The 23,107-nt window shown below is 44.0% G+C and overlaps 3 protein-coding genes across 4 annotated transcripts in view; 1 reads left to right on the top strand and 2 right to left on the bottom strand.

Annotated features, from left to right (window-relative positions):
* The window catches only part of LOC130306231 (uncharacterized), an 870,792-nt gene that overhangs the window by 364,355 nt on the left and 483,330 nt on the right, over positions 1-23,107 (top strand). The window lies entirely within an intron of this gene.
* Positions 1-23,107, bottom strand: part of LOC130277291 (zinc finger protein 345-like) — a 304,690-nt gene that overhangs the window by 272,634 nt on the left and 8,949 nt on the right. The gene's annotated exons all lie outside the window — the stretch shown is intronic.
* Positions 1,234-22,788, bottom strand: LOC130289229 (uncharacterized). Of its 2 annotated transcripts, XM_056537498.1 has the most exons (5): positions 22,741-22,788; positions 11,151-11,241; positions 8,064-8,333; positions 2,538-2,629; positions 1,234-1,668 (listed from the first exon to the last, which is right to left on the bottom strand). In XM_056537498.1, exons 1-5 carry the CDS (start codon positions 22,762-22,764, stop codon positions 1,426-1,428), a joined length of 720 nt encoding a protein of 239 aa, XP_056393473.1. In that variant the 5' UTR covers positions 22,765-22,788; the 3' UTR covers positions 1,234-1,425. The 2 variants fall into 2 exon arrangements, with proteins under 2 accessions (XP_056393473.1, XP_056393482.1); XM_056537507.1 differs by lacking the exons at positions 11,151-11,241; positions 22,741-22,788 and adding an exon at positions 22,561-22,632.

The following is a 23,107-nucleotide window of genomic DNA, read 5'->3' as shown; positions in this document are numbered from 1 at the left end:
CCATAGTAATAATAAACTTAACAAATACACATTCTAAGAAATTACTTTCTAAAAAATACAATGAGTGTTGACAAAACTTTTATTACAAGAGATGAAAAAGCTAACACATGCTGATAAGGCAAATATGTTAAAAAAAAAAAACAAACAAAAAAAAAACACAATTTTCCAAATAAGCCCTTTGGATGAGATGACATATAAACAATAATGATAAATCTCTATTTATCCAAAAAAAAAAAAAGAGATTTTAAGTGAACCTTTCATATGATGTAATGTTCAATCATGAAGTACTTCAATTTTAAGGTTTAGTCTAGTGCAGACTACTACTCCTCCTTCGTGCACAGGCTTTTAAAAAAAAAAAGGAAATAAACTATCACTCACCTGCCTGTGTTCCCTCAGAGCGCCGCTAAAGCAGATTGGTCCTCTGGTCTGTCTTCTGCCTACTTCTGTGTGCACGGATCGTTACACGGCGCTCAGCCTATCACCGTCCGCCTCGGACGGTGATAGGCTGAGCACCGTGTGACGATCCGTACACAGAGAAGTAGGAAGAAGACTGACCGGAGGACCGATCAGCTGTAGTGGCGCTCCGTTGGAATGTAGGAAGGTGAGTGTTAGTTTCTTTTTTTTGTCACCAATTAGAAAAATCAGTGGAAAAGGGTTGCCGAAACAGCCATATAGGAAACTTAACACCAAAAGAGAATTAAGTCAACAACAGGTGAGTAGCTAAATGATACAAAACTTTATTTATAATATCATAAAACAAGACAGATGTAAGCATATAATAAAAAAAAAGCACAGTGCACAAGGCTGGATGAGATGGCAGGAACATGCAGACAAAGACAATTGGTATACAAAAAGAACTTCTGATAATTGTTTACGCCAGATGAACTGTAAATTATACAGGAATGGAGATATAGCAACCTCAATAGGTATCTAAAAGACAGTGGACATACTGAAAAATAAGCAAAAGAAATCGGGGGGAAAAGGGATGTCGATACCAAGAGCAGAGCCATGCCTTACCTGCACCTGGCTCCATCCATTCCTGTATCATTTACAGTTCATGTGGCGTAAGCAATTATCAGAAGTTCTTTTTGTATACCAATTGTCTTTGTCTGCATGTTCCTGCCATCTCATCCAGCCTTGTGCACTGTGCTTTTTTTTATTATATGCTTACATCTGTCTTGTTTTATGATATTATAAATAAAGTTTTGTATCATTTTGCTACTCACCTGTTGCTTTTTTTTTTTTAAAGCTCAGGCACGAAGAAGAAGGAGTAGTCTACACTAGATTAATCCTTTAACTTGTGGCTTTTAGCATTTTGGGGTTTAACTTATAAATAAAAACAAACTTCATGTCCTCACGCAATTCAAGGATAGAGGTTTGTAAATCTGTCGTGTTAACCATTGGAAAAAACATTTAAGGTTGGATTTAAACCCTTGGTTCCTTCAGAGAGTCTATTTTTTGACAAAGTGCCTCAAATTTAAGATTGAAACCTTCTTCAAGCTCCTTTATTTTTGTAATTACAAAGTTATGGTGAAGAGCCATCTTGTCAAATATATTTCTCTCAATGGCGTCAAACTTTTCCATGATTTTGCACTGTTCAGGGTTATGGTGGCATGGACAAATGGTATCCAGATTGGTGACAAATTCCTCATTTGCCAATGTATTTTCCTGTGGGGAAAGTTTCTTAGTTTTAAAATAATTAAAAATGATTTAAAGCATCTAACCTATTTATTTTTACGCCTTTAGAAGGTGAAAATGATTGTGAAAACACAAACTCAAAAATTAGCCAACAATAAAAGTCTGTTCTAAACATATTTTTATATTTAAAAAAATATCAGTCACACTTTTTTTCTACATCATTTTTCAAAAGTGGGGTTAAAAGCAAAATTTTCGAACAAATGGTTACATTTGAGAACAAACCTCAATAGTTACCGTATCAAATTGTTAACTCGCATCTCTGCTACAGAGGTATTTTCTCAAAAGAATGGAGTGGTCTTTGATTGCATGAGGACAATCAATCTGTCTTCCATCACACAGTTGGAGAAAGGGAAGAAGGCGCCTCATGTGCGGGATCAGCAGATCTTGTGAGTGGGGGGGGGGGGGGGAAGGGAGGTAATCCCGAGCCGCTTACCAAAGTTGGTTGTGCGCCCACACACAACAAGGTTTAGCGTGAAGTGTACAAGTCGGTCCACTGCAGCCCTCCTTAGTAGAGTAGAAACGAGGATATAATGACCATAAAAACAGAAGTTTTGTCCGGCGCAGAGAGGAACCGTCAGAAGGCAGGCTAAAATCAAGGGATTTATTGAATGCAACGCGTTTCGCTGCGCATGCGCAGCGAAACGCGTTGCATTCAATAAATCCCTTGATTTTATCCTGCCTTCTGACGGTTCCTCTCTGCGTCGGGCAAAACTCCTGTTTTTATGGTCATTTTATCCTCATCACACAGTTGGAGAATTGTTGCTGAAAACCCCAGACTCCTAGAAATATCTAAACAAAATATGAACATTTAAAAGAACGTATCCTTAACATGACCTTACCGTGGAGACACTGGGCTGTGGCTGCTCCATCTTGGCAAACATTACATCAGGCTGTGTAGAAACCTTGGCAATGGCTGCCTGACATGCCGCGTCTGTTTGTAGAATAATTTAGAAGAAGAAAAGAAAAAAAAAAAAAAGAGGATAAAGGATAAAATATGGCCTATTTTTAAATTTCAATAAATTTTTACATTGTTCACGCTAACGTGAAGCAACCAACAATTAAATGGCAATATGTTCGTGATGTCATGCCTATTGCCCCCCTCATATCCGGTTATGCTGACTGGCTGTTGTATTTTATTGTTTTTATGTCTCCTCATGGGGATTTGTTCCTGTTCCTTTACTGATGCTTTAACATTGTTGTATGCTTTCTTCCTATTACAATAAAGCGTCTTGGTTTGACTGTTAAATGGCAATATGTTGTTTAAATAAAACATTAATGTTACAAGGGGGGGGCGTCTCGCCATGCTGCAGTGAAGACGCATCCTCTTTGAGCACCGTCCGTGATTGCATCTGTACGGGGGAAAAACAGCTCCTAATGGGGACGAAACGGAATAAAAAACCACCCAAGCCTGGGAGAACCCCTGCTGCCTCAGGGGGTTCCCATTTCCAATTTCTTTGCGCCGGCACCACAGAAACAAGGCACCCCCAGCCCATCTTCATCCCGGCGGCTGCAGCGCACAGACCCGGCACCTTCCGGAGCTTCAGCGCAGCAGCGCTTACCTGATGGGGGGGGTGAGTCCTCAGTGCCCCCAACACCTGCTGAAGTGCGCCTGTTGGATTTGGGCTATCCGAAGTGCCTGGCCCCAGTACTACCATGCTCCCTGTCGCCTTCTCCACCTCAGCAGCATGCGGCAGTGCTGTCCCCGCCTCATGAGTGACCGGCCGCCATTACATCAGTCACCTCCGCACTCCCTGCAAGCAATACCACTGCTGCCTACCTTGCCATGGCCCCAGAGCCCCCCAGTTAGTTCCTGCCATATTAACCCAGCCAGCCCTCTGCTATCTTGGGACCTGGAGGACGCAGCTGAACTGGCCACAGGTCCCCTGACACCACAGTCTCCCTCCAGCTCTGTGACCTCCCTGGGGGGGGGGGGGTTCTCCACTGCTCTTTGCCTTCATGACTACACCGGAGCCTCCTCCAGTGCGAGGCCCTAGCCTCCAGGACTCTTCTGCTGCACCCCTGCATTCCTGTGCAGTACCTGGCCTGTGCTCCTCACCGGACCCCTTCTGCCCCCCCTGCAAAGAGGCCTCCCCGGCTCCTTCTTGGGGGTCCTCTAGCCTATCTTCCTGGCAGATGGTGCTGGTGCTCAAGTCCCCATCCGGCCTCCACCCTGCTCTGCACCCGTAGGACTGTGCCCCCTTCAGACGCCTGAAACTGGCCTCCTCCCTGCTTGCCAGGACTCTGCTTCCCCGGTTTTACCTGCTGCTGCAGCACATCTTATCCTGAGAGATCATCCAGAGCTGCAGGCTATCCTGGCCTTCCTTCCATCTAAGCAGGATCTCTCATCTCTAGCAACTGACCTGAAGTGGTGCAAACGGAAGTGGATACCCTGCGCACTTCGGTACAAGAGCTTCAGTCCTGCCAAAATGTGGTTCAGAAAACAGCAGACTCCTTGACTTCTGACTTGGATGCCCAGATCCATCAACATCACCTCCTGCCCTCCCAGTTTGACGACCTGGAAAACCTGGATCGTCAGAATTATCTCCGTATTGGCAGCCTTCCCGAGTCAGTCCGCCCTCAGGACCTCATCCCGGTCATCACCGAACTTTTCAATTCCATCTTGAATCGCCGGCCCGCACCCCTGTCGAAATGGACAGGGCGAATAGGGCTTTGTGCCCGCAAAGTGCTGATCCGCTTAAACCGCGGGATGTAATCTGCCGTCTCCACTACTATAGCGTCAAAGAGACTAGCATGCAGAAGACACGACAACCTAGGGACTTTTTGACTGGGTTCGGCTGCAATTGTTCCCCAACCTCTCCTGCCACACCCTGAGACAAAGGGCATCCCTGAAGCCTCTTCTTGTCATCCTTCAGAACATCCCCTACCGTTGGAGCTTCCCATTTGCCCTATCTGTCCGCCTGGATGATATACTGGTGACGCTTCGGCATCAGTCAGACTTACCGTTGCAAATGCCTGCAAATGTCCTGCTACCATGCAAATGCCATTGGCTGTATTACTAGTCTCTTATGCTCCTTGTCTCAGTGCACTTTTGTTTCCTGTTCTTTTCCCGTTCTCTTATTCCGCTCCTGTCCCTCACCTCTTGTCCCCTCTTCTCCGGTACTGGTATAGGAGTTAGGCTACCTCGCTCTTTTCCCGGTGGTGTATTGCTTTAATCTATGTGGCTCCCTTCTTGTAATGGCGTCACTTAAGATCTCTTCCCTGAATGTGCAGGGATTTAACATCCTTGGAAACGGGCGAAAGTGTTGTACGGCTTTCATAAGCAGAGGTCTCACATTGTTTGCCTGCAGGAGACGCATCTCCGCCAGGACCAATTGTCTGGATTCCGTAATCGGTATTACCAGACATGGTTCCATAGTAGCTCTCCTTCCCAGAGGGTTAAAGGGGTGGTGATCTTTTTCCATAAGTCATTGGCTGTGCAAATTCTGGATTCCCGTGTTGACCATGATGCCCGTTATGTGTTTGTGAAATGCTCTATCCAGGGTCATGAGTATACTGTGGCCTGCATCTATGCTCCTAATCATGGGCAACTTACTTTTCTGGGGAGGACACTGGAGGACCTCAATGCTTTCTAACAAGGTATGCTAATTGTTTGTGGTGACTTTAATGCTGCCCTTAACCCCCTCATCGACACCACTTCAGGCTCTAGTGCACTCGCCTTTGGAGCGTTGAATGGCATTCGGAGGTCCCTGCATTTTAACCAGTTGTGTGATGCTTGGCGCCTGCTTCATCCCACTGATAAGGACTATACCTTCTTTTCGCATGCAAGGGGAGTGTATTCCAGACTTGACTATGTCCTTGTTTCCCATCACCTTCTCCCATCACTCCTGTCCGGCTCCATTGATCCGATAGTTCATTCGAACCATGCCCCGGTCTGCTGTACGCTCCAACTCCCTGCTCTTCCCCAGAGGGAATTCACTTGGCGTCTCAATGAGTCGCTATTACTGGATCCCCTGTCTGGCTGATCTTCAAACTGCTATTGCCACCTTCTTGTCCACTCATATTACTTGGGCCTCTTCGATCTTGCGGGAGAGGGATGAGTTTTTCCCCCCCTCCTTGCATGATATCATTTCCTACCTGCAACATACAGCCCTTTTGTCCCCTCCCAGGAAGCCCGTGATAATACTTTAAAAACCTTCTCACTTATCCATTATGCTCAAGTGTCCAAGCTTCCTTGTATGGTTTTGTCACTTCACGCTGAAATAGCCTTCGATCATGTTTGCTGGGACTTCATGAGGGGTGTGTTGGAGCATTTAGGCTTTGGCCCGCTGGCCCTTAATCGTATTCTTCCTCTGTACCATAACCTTTCCGCTAGAATCCGGATAAATGGTTCCCTCTCCGCTTCCCTGCCCATCTGTAATGGCACTCGACAGGGCTGCCCCCTTTCCCCCCTGCTTTATGTCTTGGTTATGGAGAACCTGCTGCCGGCAATTCGCCATAATGAAGACATCAGAGGCATAGCGGTACGAGATCTTCATGTTAAATGCTCTGCCTTTATGTGGATGATCTCCTCTTCTATATCTCTTCCTCAGAATCCTTGTTTCCTGGGCTCCTTTCGGTCATAGCGGAATTTAGGGCAATGGGTAAACTATAAGTTTAATCTCTCTAAAAGCATTACAATGAATGTCTCCCTGGACTCTGCTCTGGCCCAAAGGCTTCACGGCTCTTTCCCTTTTCCTGGCATCCCTCCTCCTTCCGCTACCTGGGGGTCCTTATTCCCAGGGATCTTACCCGTATTGTTGACCTGAATCTCACCTCGTTGCTGACCCGATTTAAGGGGGACCTTACGAAATGGGATCGTAAGGACTTTTCATGGATAGGACGTATCAATATTCTGAAAATGAATCTTCTCCCCCTCCCTACACTGTTTCAGATGCTGCCAGTGATGCTATTCCAAGCCTTTTTTCGACCCTTAACCGCACTTTTCACTGTTTGTGTGGTCTGGCGGCCAACACAGGCTCTCTAAGGACACTCTGGCTCAGCCTAAAACAGATGGTGGTCTGACCTTTCCTGACCCGTACACCCATTACCTGGCTACCCTCGCAGCACGTATCCTTAATGGCTTTCATTCGACCCACGCTAAGTTGTGGGTCCGCTTACAATCTGAGTTTTCCACTCACCTCTCTCCCATGGACCCATCCATTTTATTGGACGGTGGGCTTTAAGACCTTGCTCCCGTTTGTTTCCAAGGCTTTGCTATACTCCTGCCTCCATCATCTTACAAGAGTGGGTCTGATTCGGCCATTGGGCCCTTTGACCCCCCTGAAGGGCAATCCAGACTTTGCCCCGGGGTCCTTTCCGGGAGGCTTTCTTTCTGTCCCACTGGCCTCCCCCCTTCTCATTGCTCGGGTCCTCCTCTCTGAAAACCTTATTGGATATTCTAGGCTCTGTCGTGCCCACTTTCTTGCATATGTTCCAGTACCTCCAGCTGCGGCATTTCTGACACATGGCGAGTCTCGGGTGAATTACATAGAGAGGTCTCCGCTTTCGAAAAGCTTTGCCTCAGTACTGATAGGCCGACCCATACGATATCCCTTTTATATGCTATGCTGCGTAGCCGCGACTCACAGGCTCTGTTATCCTACCAGCAGGGTTGGGTGCAGGAACTCACCTACACCCCCAGCACTGAGGAATGGGGAACCTCATTCATGCTTTGTCACAAAGCTTCCAAAGCAGTAGCTCTGCAGGAAATGAATTACATATTGCTCTTTAGGTAGTACAGGGTTTCGGCCCTGCCCCATCGTTTTTACCCCTCAGTTCCGGATGTTTGCTGGAGTTGTGGCCGAGATAGGGGGACACGTGTGGTTGACCTGCCCCTTGTTAGCTACCTCTTGGTCCTCTGTCCGGACCCTAATTGCTGAGATTACAGGTGCCCAGCTTGCTGCCACCCCGCAAACACTCTATGTTGTCTGGCTCTCCGGAGTCCCGTGCGAAAAGATCTTACTGGCATCCTCTTGGCCAGGGGGGTGATTCCGAGACATTGGAATTCCACCTACCCCCCTACTACCACCGACTGGCTCTGTGAAGTCCTTTATCTGCAGGGGCTGGAAGAATGCCTATCTGTCCTCCATGGCTCCTCGGAGCAGTATATTAGGCGCTGGCGTTCTCCGGCATAGGTGATCTCTGCATAAATCTCGACGCTACTGATGACCCAACTGCTGTCAACTTATCAAAAGTTTAATAGCATCTGGCGTCCACTGTTTCTGGGCAATGGACAGGATGACTCAACAAGATGTGCTGACTGTTGCTCTACGTTGTGTCAAACCATCTTTGCAGGTAAGTTGGCTCTTTGTTCTTGTGTGCCCCATATATTTGTGTTGTCTAATTCAAAATGTGTGTTAACTTGCCTCTCTTAATGTGGCGACGTATGGCCTCCAGGGTGGATTTCTCTCGAACCTTTAAATCTGAGAATCGCTTTAGTATCCGGCGACAGCTGTGGCGTTGACCATATTTCCCAAATAAGTGATCCGAGAGTTTTGCCATAGTTTTGCTCTTATGTTGGTTTTTTTGGCCTTTCTTCCCCAACTTATAATTGTGCTCATCAAGGAATTTGACAATGTCAATAATCTCAGCTCGGGAAAATGGTGGAGCCCTTTTGGGTTTGTCAGTCTGTTTCCCTAGTAAATAGATTAGAGAATTTACCAGTTAGAATGTTAATTTGTTAGTTATTACAATACTTTGACTAATCCAATGAACTTTATCACATTAAAGTAACCAGACAATAAGATGGCTTTTTGTACATGGATTGTTACACTGATTAAACCTATTTAACCCCTTAAGGACTGAGCGTTTTTCCGTTTTTGCACTTCCGTTTTTTCCTCCTTGCCTTTTAAAAATAATTACCCTTTCAATTTTGCACCTAAAAATCCATATTATGGCTTATTTTTTGCGCAACCAATTCTACTTTGTAATGACGTCATTTTAGCCAAAAATCGACAGCAAAACGAAAAAAATAATAATTGTGCGACAAAATTGAAGAAAACGCCATTTTGTAGCTTTTGGGGGCTTCCGGTGAAAATGACACCTTAACTTTATTCTGTAGGTTCGTACGATTAAAATGTTACCCTACTTATATAGGTGATTTTGTCTTCTGGAAAAAATCATAACTACATGCAGGAAAATTTATACGTTTAAAATTGTCATCTTCTGACCCCTATAACTTTATTTTTTCGCGTACGGGGCGGTATGAGGGCTAATTTTTTGCGCTGTGATCTATAATTTATAGTGGGACCATTTTTGTATTGATCGGACTTTTTGATAGCTTTTTATTCATATAAAAAGTGAGCAAAAATACGCTATTTTGGATTTTTTTTGCCCCGTACACAATTGACCATGTGGTTTAATTAATTATATATTTTTATAATTTGGACATTTACGCACGCGGCGATAGCACATATATTAATTTTTATTTCCAGGTTGTTTTTTTTATGGGAAAAGGAGGGGTGATTAAAACTTTTATTAGGGAAGGGATTAAATTATCTTCATTTTTTTTCCCCACTTTATTTTTGCAATGTTATAGCTCCCATAGGGACCTATAACACTGCACACACTGATCTTTTACATTGATCATTGTTATCCCATAGGGGGCTATAACACTGCACACACGGATCTTTTACATTGATCAATGGTTTCTCATAGGAACCATTGATCAATGATTCTGCGCTTGACTGCTCATGCCTGGATCTCAGGCACTGAGCAGTCATTCGGCGATCGGACACCAGGAGGCAGGTAAGGGGACCCTTCTGCTGTCCTACAGCTGTTCGGGATGCCGCGGTTTTGCCGTGCCGATCCCGAACAGCCCCGTTTTTAGTGTTTTAGTTTCACTTTAGACAGGGCAATCAACTTTGAACGCCAAAGAGTTAAAATTTTGAATGCAATTTAAATCATTCTAAAATGCATTTAGTGACTTAAGAACCAACCCCATTTTGACCTTCAGAACCAGGCCAATATTTTTTTGTGTTTTTCATTTTTTTCATTCTCACCTTCTAAAATCCGTAACTAAATTTATATATTTTATTTTCATCAACATTCATTTCATCAATTGTAGTTTGTAATGATACCTCTCATTTTTATATAATATGTATTGTGAACCCCAAAAATGTTTTTGTACTATTAGACATTAACAACATAAAGTTTTTTTTTACTTTAAATGTTGAATGTGTTGATCAGCATCTTTATTCTTTCGCCAACAAAGTTATGTGGGGACTTAACGTTTTTAGTGCTATTTAGAAAATTTTTCACAATGTTCCCATTACGGTTAAATTTATTTTCTTTAGTCTGTGTGTCAATACAATTAAAAAGATAACCATGATTACATACTTCTCTTTTTTTGTACCTATTTAAAAAATTCTCAATTTTTTAAATAAAAATTACAACTTTTAAAAATCCTCTTTTTTTGATTAACTTTACGTTTTTTTTTCTCCCCGTATGTGTGTCGGTATGAGGGCTCATTTTTTGCAATGTGATCTGTACTTTTTATTGATAAACACATTTGCCTATATTAAACTTTTCAATATTATTTTGAATTTGGGAATATGATGTGCCAAAAAAAGACACAATGTTGGGATTTTTTTTACATTTTCTGGCGTTCACCAAACCTGATCATTAACATTATATTTTGATATTTGGGACATTTACGCATGTGGCGACACCAAATATGTTTATTAATCTGTTTTTTGTTTTGTTTTGTTTTTTGGTGGTAAAATGGTAAAAATAGACGATTTGCATTTTTATTTTGGGAGGGGATTTTTCCCATTTTAATAAAAAAAACTAACTTTTTTACTTTTTATGTCCTCATAAAGCAGTCATTCAGTATCTTATACTGTTCAGTGCTGCGCATAGCAGTGATCAATGTTATCAGTGATCTTCTGCTCTGGTCTTATAGATCTCAGACCAGAGAATAAGACCCCAGGAGACGGATGGAGGCAGGTGAGGGGACTCTGATGATTGGATCTCCGCGGCTGGGCTGCGGGCGATCCAGTCACCCATTCAAACATGCCCTTTGCCACAGATGCCGTAATCTTTTATGATCACGGCATCTGTGGGGTTCATGGCGGACATCAGCGCAATTGCTGATGTCCGCAATTACCGTCGGGTCCTCGGCTGCTGATAGCAGCTGGGACCTGCAGTGCATGACGCGAGCATCGCTCCAATGCTCGCGGTCATGTACAGGACGTAAATGTATGTCCTGGAGCACGAAGTACCTCCGCATTGACCTATGTGGTCGTTAAGGGGTTAAAATTAGACCCCAAATCTTATAGGGTGTTTTTCTTCAAAAACTTTACTGAGGAAAAGCCAAACAGCTGCGCATAGTAATGGCTAATGGTTAATACTGGCTACATTTTAGCCAGTCTCCTAAAATGATATTACATTTAATATGTTAGGTTAATGATGTTCTGGATGAAAGTTGTTGTGGGTACATGGTATAAATCTACCTGCTGCGTTCAAATCCTCCAATGGGGTTTCGATGCTGTCTGCTGCATTTGTGTACAAAGCTTCCAAGTTTTCTTCCTCTGAGGTGGTCATCTGTAAATATGATCATAACTAGAGATGGGCGAATGGAAGCTGACGTAGTCCAATTCGTTCTGAATTTCATGAAAATTTTGATTCGTAACGAATCAGAATTCCCTTTTGCTTTGTGGTAACGAATAGCTTTATTCACTACATTTTGTGCGGGCGGACGTGGCTAAAATGGCAGCTACACGTGTGAGGACATGGGGAAAGGAACTCTGGGAAGGTGAGACTACCCTTGATCACATAGTGGCATGCAGCCTATCAGCAGTCAGCCAGCCCTGTGATGTCACAGCCCTATATATTCGGCAGCCCTATATATTCAGGCATTTTCCTGAGAGAGCAGAGACTGTGTGCGCATTGACAGTACAGATCTTTAGAGCAGCGAATCCATTCACCTCAAGGCACATGGCAGCAGGAGTCGCAGCGAGAGGTCTGAGCTCCCAGTGTCAGCTAGCGGTTGTGTCTAGACCAGCAACCCAGCAGCCATCACTGATTGGTTAATTCGGTAATCCACTTCATCCCAAGTGACCTCAACACCCCCAGTCAACAGTCGTGCCCGTGAGGCAGCAGCTGAGCCAGCAAGGTGTTAGCATGGTTGGGAGTCAGCAGGGTGGCAGCAGTAGAAAGTCTGGAGCCAAACATGCCCGGGGTAGACCACCTGCTGCCCGGGAGGTAATGGAGCAGGGGTTCCCGGAGTCTGCGTCAGTAGCAGTCAGTCAGTGCCAGGGTCCCAATGTCTGCACCACGGCTCTGCGTCAACATATGCAGCGTCACCATAAAGCAGCCTGAAAGAACCATGGCTCCAATATTGTGGTCCAGCCTGCTGCAGTTTCCTTTATGAGATTCACAGGTCTCAGTCTCCCAGTTTATATCAGGATAGTTAAAGTCCCCCATTATTATCACCTCATTCTGATTTGCTGCCTTGTTTATTTGCCTCAATAATTGATCTTCTGCCTCTTCCATTATGTTTGGTGGCTTATAGCAAACTCCCATCAGAATTTTATAATTTTTATTTCCATATAGTTCTACCCATAATGACTCCACATTATCGTTTCCCTCCCATATATCCTTTCGCCCAGTCATAGCTATCATCCAACCAAGTCTCTGTTATACCCACTATGTCATAATCCTCCTCAGACATTATCAACTCCAGTTCGTCAGTTTTATTGGTCAGACTTCTGGCATTAGTCAACATGCAATTCAATGGTGTATTTTTTTTTCTTCCTATGAAGTCCATCCCTATTAGCTATTCTAACCCCTCCCTTTGCTCCACCCCCATGTACATTATTAAGTCCCCCCTCTCTATCTACACTATCTTCCACGTCTATGTTGTAGGTTCCCTCCCCCCAGTCCCTAGTTTAAACACTCCTCCACCCTTCTAGCCATCTTCTCCCCAAGCACAGCTGCACCCTCCCCATTGAGGTGCAGCCCGTCCCTACGGTAGAGCCGATATCCAACAGCAAAGTCGGCCCAGTTCTCCATGAACCCAAACCCTTCCTTCCTACACCAGCTTCTGAGCCACTTGTTTACCTCCCTAATCTCCCGCTGCCTCTCTGGTGTGGCTCGTGGTACTGGTAGTATTTCAGAAAATACTACCTTGGAGGTCCTTGCCTTAAGCTTGCGGCCTAAGACCCTGAAATCATTTTTAAGGACACTCCACCTACCTCTTACTTTATGTCATTGGTGCCAATATGTACCATGACTGCTGGGTCTTCTCCAGCCCCACTCAGCAACCTGTCAACCCAATCCGCGATGTGCCTAACTCGAGACAGCACACTGTTCGGCAATCCTGGTCTTTGTGACAGATCGCCCGGTCTGCCCCCTAATAATAGAGTCCCCTACTACCAGTACCTGTCTGGCCTGCCCTGCACTCCTCCTTCCCTTCTTACTGGGGCAGACACCCCCCTGGCAGTCAGAGGCAGAGTACTGCTGCAGTACTGCTAGCTCTGAAATGGCATCCCCCTCATCTGCCAACCGGGCTAACTTGTTGGGTTGTGCCAGTTTAGGACTAGCCTCCCTGACACTCTTCCCTCTACCCCGTTTTCTAACTGTAACCCAGCTAGCCGCCTGACTGTCCTGCACCTCCGTCCCACTATCCTCCCCCACCTCTACTCCCGAGAGTACTTGGTCAGTGAGCAGGAGACTCCTCTGTTGTCCCTGCATCTCAGTGTTGCCAGTTGCTCCTCTAGATCCAGGATCTGGGCTTCCAAATGAACAACTCGCACACATCTCGCACAGCAGTATGCACCCCCAAACTGCTGTTCAAGGATTGTATACATTGTGCAAGATGCACACTGGACAGCATTTTCCAACATGGAGGCCATCTAGTTATGGGTATTTCACAGATTAACAGCCAAAAACAGACAGTAAATATTACAATTCAATTCCCTGTAGACCTCGTGAGTTTAAAGTCCCTACAGTGTAAGTTAAGTAACACTTACAGGGATCTCAAACTCCTGCTTTCAAACTCCTGGCTTTTAACCCCTTAAAGGAGATATCCAGTGGTGAACAACTTATCCCCTATCCTGAGGAAAGGGGATAAGTTTCAGATCACGGGAGGTCGGGCCGCTGGGGCCTACCGCGATCTCTCTGTACGGGGGCCAGGCTCTCCGGCCAGATAGCGGGTGTCGACCACCGCACTAAGCGGTGGCCGACAAGCCCCCTCAATACATCGCTATGGCAGAGCTGGAGATTGCCGAAGGCAGCGCTCCGGCTCTGGCATAGAGTTGTATTGAGGGGGTGTGTCAGTCAATACAACTCTATGGCAGAGCCGGAACGCTGCCTTCGGCAATCTCCAGCTCTGCCATAGCGATGTATTGAGGGGGCTTGACTGCCACCGCTTAGTGCGGTGGTCGACACGCGCTATCTGGCCGGAGAGCCTGGCCCCCGTACAGAGAGATCACGGGGGGTCCCAGCGGTCGGACCCCCCTGATCTGAAACTTATCCCCTATCCTTAAGATAGGGGATAAGTTTTTCACCACTGGACTACCCCTTTAAGGACTCGGCCCATTTTGGCCTTAAGGACTCTATATTTATATTTTTGTTTTTTCCTCCTCGCCTTCAAAAAATCATGAATCTTTTATATTTTTATCCACAGACTAGTATGAGGACTTGTTTTTTGCACGACCAGTTGTCCGTTTTAATGCCATCACTCACTTTACCATAAAATGTATGGCGCAACCCAAAAAATACTATTTGTGTGGGGAAATTAAAAAGAAAACCGCAATTTAGCAAATTTTGGAAGGTTTCGATTACTAGCCGCACAATTTATGGTAAAAATGTCATGTGTTCTTTATTCTTTGGGTCAATACTATTAAAATGATACCCATGGTTACATACTTTTCTATTACTGTTGCGCTAAAAAAAGAAAAAAAATCGCACTTTTTTTAACCAAATTAGTATGTTTAAAATCCCTCTATTTTGAAGACCTATAACTTTTTCATTTTTCCGTATAAGCGGAGGTATAAGGGCTCATTTTTTGCACCATGATCTGTACTTTTTATTGATACCATATTTGCATATATAAAACTTTTAATACATTTTTTATAATTTTTTTTGGCATAAAATGTTTTAAAAAAGCATCAATTTTGGCTTTTTTTTTTTTTACTTTCGCGCCGTTCACCATACTGTATCATTAACATTATATATGAATAGTTCGGATATTTACGCACGCGGCGATACCAAATGTTTATTCAATTTTATTTTACTTTTTGAGGGTGAAATGGGGAAAATGGGACAATTTAAATTTTTTACTTTTATTTTTACACTTTAATAGTCCCTATAGGGGACTATTTATAGCAATCATTTGATTGCTAATACTGTTCAGTGCTATGTATAGGGCATAGCACTGATCAGTGTTATCGGTCATCTCGATCTCAGACCAGAGCAGAAGACCTGTGGAAGGCAGTGGAGGCAGGTGAGGGGATCTCTGTCTGCCGTTCTGGATGAACAGATCTCTGCGGTGCGGGCGATCCGATCATCCATTTTAGTGACCACAGCACTGCAGATGCCGTGATCTGTATTGATCACGGCATCTGAGGGGTTAATGGCAGACATCCACGCGATCGCGGATGTCTGACATTATCTGCGGGTCCCTGGCTGCGATCAGCAGCCGGGACCTGCCGCGCATGACGCGAGCATTGCTCCGATGCTCACGGCAATGTATAGGACGTAAATGTACGTCCTGGTGCATTAAGTACATTACATTTATGTCCTGCGTCTTTAAGGGGGTTAAAACTCTATTTCAGCAGCCTCACTTTCAGAGCAACACTCAGACTAAGATTAATGCACCTGTGACCAATCTACACCTCCGACTAGAGGCAGAGTAGAGGAAAAAAATTCTATCAGTGATCCCACTATGTGCAAATGTAAATAATCACACAAATATGTTCTTGCATTATAGGCCGTCCTATAGTCTCGTCATGCTGCTACTACCTCCAGGCTCTCATTGTGCCGCACTATGGTCTTGTCATGCTGCTGTCACCACCAGGCTCTTTCACTGTGCCAGTCGGCAGCCTGCATAGGCTGCCGCCACCTCCAGGCTGTGTCATTGTGCCACCATGTGATCTCCTCATGCTGCTGCCACCATCAGGCTCTGTCGTTGTGCCGCCCTATGATAGTCATTCTGCTGCCAAATCCAGGCTCTGTCATTGTGCTGCTCATTGTGCAGTTTCACAGTACCAGCCGTGTTTTATTTACACGTGCATGGCTTAATATTTTAGACATGCATATGATACTGGCAGAATCTACCCAGTAGCCCTCCCGGGTCAGGCCTGCACCACTAAGAGGGAGGACAAACTGACACACTACTCTGTCAGTGTCCGCTCTGTGGCCTACATAGGCTGCCTTCACCTCCAGACTGTCGTTATGCCACCATATGATCTCATGCTGCTGGTGGCACACCCCCTTAATCTCTTTCAACTCTTCAATTGACAAGTCAAAAATCTCTTTAATCTCTTCAATGGTGAAGCCATATGGTCTCCCGACCCTGCTGCCATGTCCAGACTGTCATTGTGCCACTCTGCGGCAGTGATTCTAATAGCGACGCATGTAATCTGCATGTGATACTGAATAACAGTATTATTTCACTACCCCAGCACACCCCTTATGTGTGTTAAATCAAGGCAAAGTGTTCTACACCCCTATTGAGGCTCTCTGTGGCCCGGAAATAGCTGTTTTTAATAGAAATTTGCTGTGAATTTTTCGGGAAATCGTCCGAATCGAACTTTTGAAAAATTCGCCCAACTCTAATCATAACCAGAATTTTTTTCTAAAAAGTATTAAGAAAAAAAAAAAAAGGATGTTTTGCAATCAATAGTCCAGAATATAACATATAATAGTAGTTTGGTAAGAATGCTAGATTTACCTTTATTTAAAATAACATTTGGGGACATGGTAAGACTTATCCTCTAAAGGACTCAGGGCGAACAGTGACCCCGCGTCATAGCGAGTCTGTTACGACAGCTAATGATAGCCGTGACCAATCACGGCAATCACCAATCACGTTGATGCCCAGTATTAACCCTTTAGATGCGGCAATCAAAGTTGCTCGCCGCGTCTACCTGCCTCGTTGTTGGCCCTTCACCAGTTCACAGCTCCGTGTCTGAGATCCAGGCTGGAGCAGCAGAGCGCCGAAAACACTGATCTCTGCTATGCTATGGCATAGCATTGATCAGTGTATGCAATCAGACTATTCCATGTTATAGTACCCAATGGGGCTATAACGGTGGCAAAAAAATTAAATAAATAAAGTGTACAAAAATATTTAATAAATGTGATTTAACCCCTTCACTAATAAAATTTAGAATCCCCCACCATTTTCCCCATTTCCAAATTAAAACAATTGAAATTTATAAAAATTAAACATACATGTGGTATCACCCCGTGCGTAAATGTCCAAACTCTAAAAATATGTACGGTCAATGGCGTACACTTCAAAAAATTACCAACTCCAAAATGTTTGGTCACTTTTTATACCATAAAAAAAAATAAGCAATCCAAAAGTCCGCTCAACCAAAAAATTGTAATGCTCAAAACTTCAGCATTACCGTATTTTTTGCCGTATAAGACGCACTTTTTCTTCCCCAAAACTGGGGGGGGGGGGGGGGGGAGTTGGTGCGTCTTATACGGCAAATACACATTAAAACCGGCGGTCCCTGCGGTCATAAACGGCCGGGACCCGCGGCTAATACAGGACATCACCGATCGCGGTGATGCCCTGTATTAACCCTTCAGACACTGCGATCAAAGCTGACCGCCGCGTCTGAAGTGAAAGGGACACTAACCCGGCTGCTCATTCGGGCTGTTCGGGACTGCGGCGTCCCAAACAGCTTACAGGACACCGGGAGGGACCTTACCTGCCTCCTCGGTATCTGCTCCGTGCCGGGATCCCCTGTATGGCCGGCGCTCTCCGTTGTCGCGCACGCCGTCCCGTCATCCAATAGGAGCGGTGTGCGTAGCGGCGTGAGTAGCGACGCGATGGCGGCGATGGAGAGCGAGGATACCGGGCAGCAGAGACGTTCCGGAGCAACAGGGACACCACGGGGACGCGGCGACAGCAATGGAGGGCGACATCTAGGGCAGCAGTAACGAGCTGTGACGACACGTGAGTACTACCTCCTATACCAGTAGTCTTCAACCTGCGGACCTCCAGATGTTGCAAAACTACAACTCCCAGCATGCTGGGAGTTGTAGTTTTGCAACATCTGAAGGTCGGCAGGTTGAAGATCACTGTCCTATACTTTGCATTGTATTTGGTTCAGAATCTTTATTTTCTAGATTTTTATGCTTTAAAATTGGGTGCGTCTTATATGCCGGAGCGTCTTATTTGATGAAAAATATGGTATATGCAGGGGGGGGGGTATATAAAGTTATAAGGGTCAGAAGAGGACATTTTTAAACGTAATCATTAAGTCTGTAGGTGCAAAATTGGAAGGTTTATGATTTTTAAAAAAGGAGGAAAAAACGAGTGCAAAAATTTAAAAACCCTTCTCTTTTTCCCACTTTTGGTTTTTAAAAATCATAACCCTTTCAATTATGCAGTGATAGACGCATATGATGGCTTGTTTTTTGTGCCACTAATTGTACTTTATAATGACATCTGTCATTTTACCAAAAAATCAACAGCGAAACAAAAAAAAAATTTGTGGGACAAAATTGGAAAAAATGCAAATTTTTTTTAATTTTGGGGGCTTCTGTTTCTATGCAGTGCTTTTTTCGTTAAAAATGACACCTTTATATTTATTCTGTAGGTCCATACGATTAACCCCTTAACAACCACGGACATAAATGTACGTCCTGGTGTGGAGGTACTTCGCGCACCAGGAAGTACATTAACATCCTGTACACGACCGCAAGCATCGGAGCGATGTTTGAGTCATGCACGGCAGGCTTATAGCAGCCAGGGACCCGCAGGCAATGACAGACATCAGCGATCGCGCTGATGTCCGCCAATAACCCCTCAGATGCTCTGATCAATATAAATAACGGCATCTGCAGCTGCCGCGGGGATCCGATCATCTACAATGCCGGACAGAGGTCACCTAACCTGCCGCCGTCCGTCTCCTGGGGTCCTCTGCTCTGGTCTGAGATCGAGCAGATCAGAGCAGAAGATGGCCGATAATACTGATCAGTGCTATGCCTATGCATAGCCCCCCCTGCGGAAATACCCCATATGTGGGCATAAAATGCTCTGTGAACGCACAACAAGGCTCAGGAGTGAGAGCACACTATGTACATTTGAGGCCTAAGTTGGTGATTTGCACAGGGTGGCTGATTTTACAGCGGTTCTGACATAAACACAAAAAAATACCCACCTGTGACCCCATTTTGGAAACTACACCCCTCATGGAATGTAAAAAGGGGTATAGTGAGTCTGAACACCCCAAAGTTGGATGGGAAAATGAAAAAAAAAAAAAAGTTTTCACTAAAATGCTGGTGTTACCCTACATTTTTCATTTTCACAAGGGAAAATAGGAAAAAAGCTCCAAAATGTGTAACCCCATTTCTTCTGAGTAAGAACATACCCCATATGTGGATTTAAAGTGCTCTGCTGGCAAACTACAATGCTCAGAAGATAAGGAGCGCCATTGGGCTTTTGAAGAGAAAATTTGTCCTGAATTGAAGGTCATGTGTATTTACAAAGCCCCCATAGAGCCAGAACAATGGACCCCCACATGTGACCCCATTTTGGAAACTACACCCCTCACGTAATGTAATAAGGGGGTACAGTGAGCATTTACACCCCACAGGTGTCTGACAGATTTTTGGAACAGTGGTCCGTGAAAATGAAAAAATGTAATTTTTCAGATATTCTGATCTTTGAAAAAATTAACGCGGTTCGCGCCGACATGATGGCCTCCTACGAGAGGGTTTGGTCTCCTTGGATGTCATCCTCCTATTGACCGGAGATTCGCCATACCTTATCTCTAACGTAATTACTGACAACACCCTTTCTGTTTTATTACCCTGCTGTCTGTTTACGTCCACACATGCTTGACCCATGGACTTGTTTATTCTACTATTTCCTTTTGTTCATTTGATTTTGCCTTTTTTGTTGATTCGGGCTGCGTCCCGATACTTTTGCCTTACTTTGGTATTGCTACCTCCTTGCCTAATACAATAAAATTGGTTGATTTGACACTAAAAAATGTAATTTTTCATTTGCACATCCCACTGTTCCAAAGATCTGTCAAACGCCAGTGGGGTGTAAATACTCACTGCACCCCTTATTAAATTCTGTGAGGGGTGTAGTTTCCAAAATGGGGTCACATGTGTTGGGGGGGTCCACTGTTCTGGCACCACGGGCGGCTTTGTAAAAGCACATGGCCCCCGACTTCCATTCCAAACAAATTCTCTCTCCAAAAGCTCAATGGCCCTCCTCCTCTTCTGAGCATTGTAGTTCGCCAGCAGAGCACTTTAAATCCACATATGGGGTATTTCCATACTCAGAAGAAATGGGGTTACAAATTTTGGGGGTCATTTTCTCCTATTACCCCTTGTAAAAATTTAAAATTTGGGGAAAAAGAAGCATTTTAGTGAAAATGTATTTTATTTTTACATTTACACATCCAAATTTAACAATGTTTTGCTGTTCTGACACCATAGGGGCTTCCTAAATGCGACATGCCCCCCAAAAACCATTTCAGCAAAATTCACTCTCCAAAATCCCATTGTTGCTCCTTCCCTTCTGAGCCCTCTACCTCGCCCGCCGAACACTTGACATACACATATGAGGTATTTCCTTACTCGAGAGAAATTGGGTTACAAATTTAGGGAGGCTTTTTCTCCTATTACCCCTTGTAAAAATTCAAAAACTGGGTCTACAAGAACATGAGTGTAAAAAATTATGATTTAGAATTTTCTCCTTCACTTTGCTGCTATTCCTGTGAAACACCTAAAGGGTTAACACCCTTTCTGAATGTCATTTTGAATACTTTGAGGGGTGCAGTTTTTATAGTGGGATCATTTGTGGGGTATTTCTAATATGAAGGCCCCTCAAATCCACTTCAAAACTGAACTGGCCCCTGAAAAATTCCGATTTTGAAAATTTTGTGAAAAATTTGAAAATTGCTGCTGAACTTTGAAGCCTCCGGTGTCTTCCAAAAGTAAAAACTTGTCAACTTTATGATGCAAACATAAAGTAGACATATTGTATTTGTGAATCAATATATAATAATTTATTTGGAATATCCATTTTCCTTACAAGCAGAGAGCTTCAAAGTTAGAAAAATGCTAAATTCTCAATTTTTTTCATCAAGTTTTGGAATTTTTCACCAAGAAATGATACAAGTATCAACAAAATTTTACCACTAACATAAAGTAGAATATGTCATGAAAAAACAATCTCTGAATCAGAATGAAAAGTTAAAGCATTCCAGAGTTATTAATGCTTAAAGTGACAGTGGTCAGATGTGCAAAAATGGCCGGGTCCTACACTGAAAATTGGCTGGGTCCTTAAGGGGTTAAGGTCAAAATGAGCTTGGGCCTTAACCTGTTAACGACCATGTACATGTATACTCGCCTATGTGCCGTTAACGGGGTATGGCATGGGCTCCCAACTCAAGCCTGCGTCATACCGGCCGGCCCCCAGCCGATTCCTGTAGCTGGGGGCTGGTGTTAATAGCCGACATGCAGCCCTTTAGATCGCCGTTGTCAAAGGATTCCTCCTACATGTCCCCTAGGGAGACTAAAAGTGAAAAAAAAATAAAAAATAAATGTAAAGTATAAACTCACACATTAACCCCTTGCTTTTAAGTTTAAATCACCCCCCTTTTCCAAAATTCCATATTAAAAAATATATAACCCTTATAAAAATAAACATATGTGGTATTGCCGCATGCGTAATTGTCCGAACTATAAAAATATATTGTTAATTAAACCGCACGGTCAATGGCGTACGCACAAAAAAATTCCAAAGTAGCGTATTTGTCACTTTTTATACCATAAAAAAAAAAAGTTAATAAAAAGCGAAAGTCTGATCAAAACATAAATGGTACCAATAAAAGCTTCAGATTGTTTTTTTATGGTATAAAAAGTGACCAAAAATACCCTATTTTGGACTTTGGAATTTTTTTTTACTCGTACGCCATTGACCGTGAGGTTTAATAAAAAATATATTTTTATAGTTTGAACATTTATGCATGCAGCAATACCACATGTTTATATTTATTTTTATTTACATAATTTTTTATAAAAAATTTTTTAAATGGGAAAAGGGGAGTGATTCAAACTTTTATTAGCGAAGGGGTTAAATCACGTTTAACTTTTTTTTTTTTTTTATAGCCCCCATAGGGGACTATAACATGCAATACCTTGCTTGCATACACTGATCAATGCTATGCCATAGCATAGCATTGATCAGTGTTATTGGTGCTACACTGCTCCTGCCTGGATCTCAGGCATGGAGCAATCAATCGGCGATCGGAGGCAGAGGAGGCCTCAGTGTGTCCTCAGTCTGCGGTGTCCTCAGTTGATCGGGACACTGCGGTTTTACCAAGGTGATCCCGATCAGCCCAACTGAGCTGCCGGGAAGCATTTTTTTTTACATTTTAGGTGCGGCGATCAAAGTTGGTTTGGGTTAATACTGGACATCACTACGATCGGTGATGTTCGGTATTAGCCACGTGTCCCGGCTGTTGCTAGGTGCCGGGACCGAACCGATCCGATATGACGCGGGGTCAGCACCTTAAAAGGTTAACTCTGTATATACAACCTCCATATATTGTGGGGCCATATACCGTATATACACAGCCTCCATATATTGTGGGGCCGTATACTGTATATATACAACCTCCATATATTGTGGGGCCATATACTGTCTATACAACCTACATTTCCTCATTGTCCTTACGGCAGCACAGAAGGGTTATTCAGGTCTCCAGACCCCTCCCTAGGACCGCCTTTTTAGAACATAATTAATTAAAAGATTAATGCCATTGGACTAAGGAATACCGGATCCTATAAGACCCACCGACATACAACCCACATTGTGTTTTTTTCAGTCCTTCTTACCTCACGTAGGATTCTGATGTTCATCCCTGAGGATCGGCCTTGCGGGGTCCTGGCTGCAACGGAATAAGTATATTTTATTACCAGTGCGGGTCCTGGTTATTACTGTACATGTCTAGAAGTTACAGTTTTGCCAGTGCAGGATTCCTGGTCACTTCTATGTACCTAGGAAATTTCATTATGCTATTATACAATTCTGTTATACCAATGTGGGGTCCTGGTTATTGTTGTTAAAGTTATACAGATTCTGTAACTTAACCAGTGTGGGGTCCTGGTTCTCTGGCCAGTACAGTATCCCTTATATGGCGGGCATGGGTCTTAGTGCTGGGTCCTATTTATTGCGAACACCTTATTCTGGGCACAATTGTTA

Source organism: Hyla sarda, chromosome 1 (genome assembly GCF_029499605.1).
Source record: "Hyla sarda isolate aHylSar1 chromosome 1, aHylSar1.hap1, whole genome shotgun sequence".
Lineage (NCBI taxonomy): Eukaryota > Metazoa > Chordata > Amphibia > Anura > Hylidae > Hyla > Hyla sarda.
Note: the sequence above shows the minus strand (reverse complement) of the source record. Positions and strands in the feature narration are given on the sequence as shown.

Excerpts from the sequence above, each read along its gene's own strand:
- LOC130289229 (XM_056537498.1), bottom strand. The coding sequence starts at position 22,764 with ATGAACATCAGAATCCTACGTGAG. Across the intron at positions 11,242-22,740 it reads ACATCAGAATCCTACGTGAG|ATGACCACCTCAGAGGAAGA; the intron begins GTAAGAAGGACT and ends TCATATTTACAG. Across the intron at positions 1,669-2,537 it reads CACAGCCCAGTGTCTCCACG|GAAAATACATTGGCAAATGA; the intron begins GTAAGGTCATGT and ends CTTTCCCCACAG.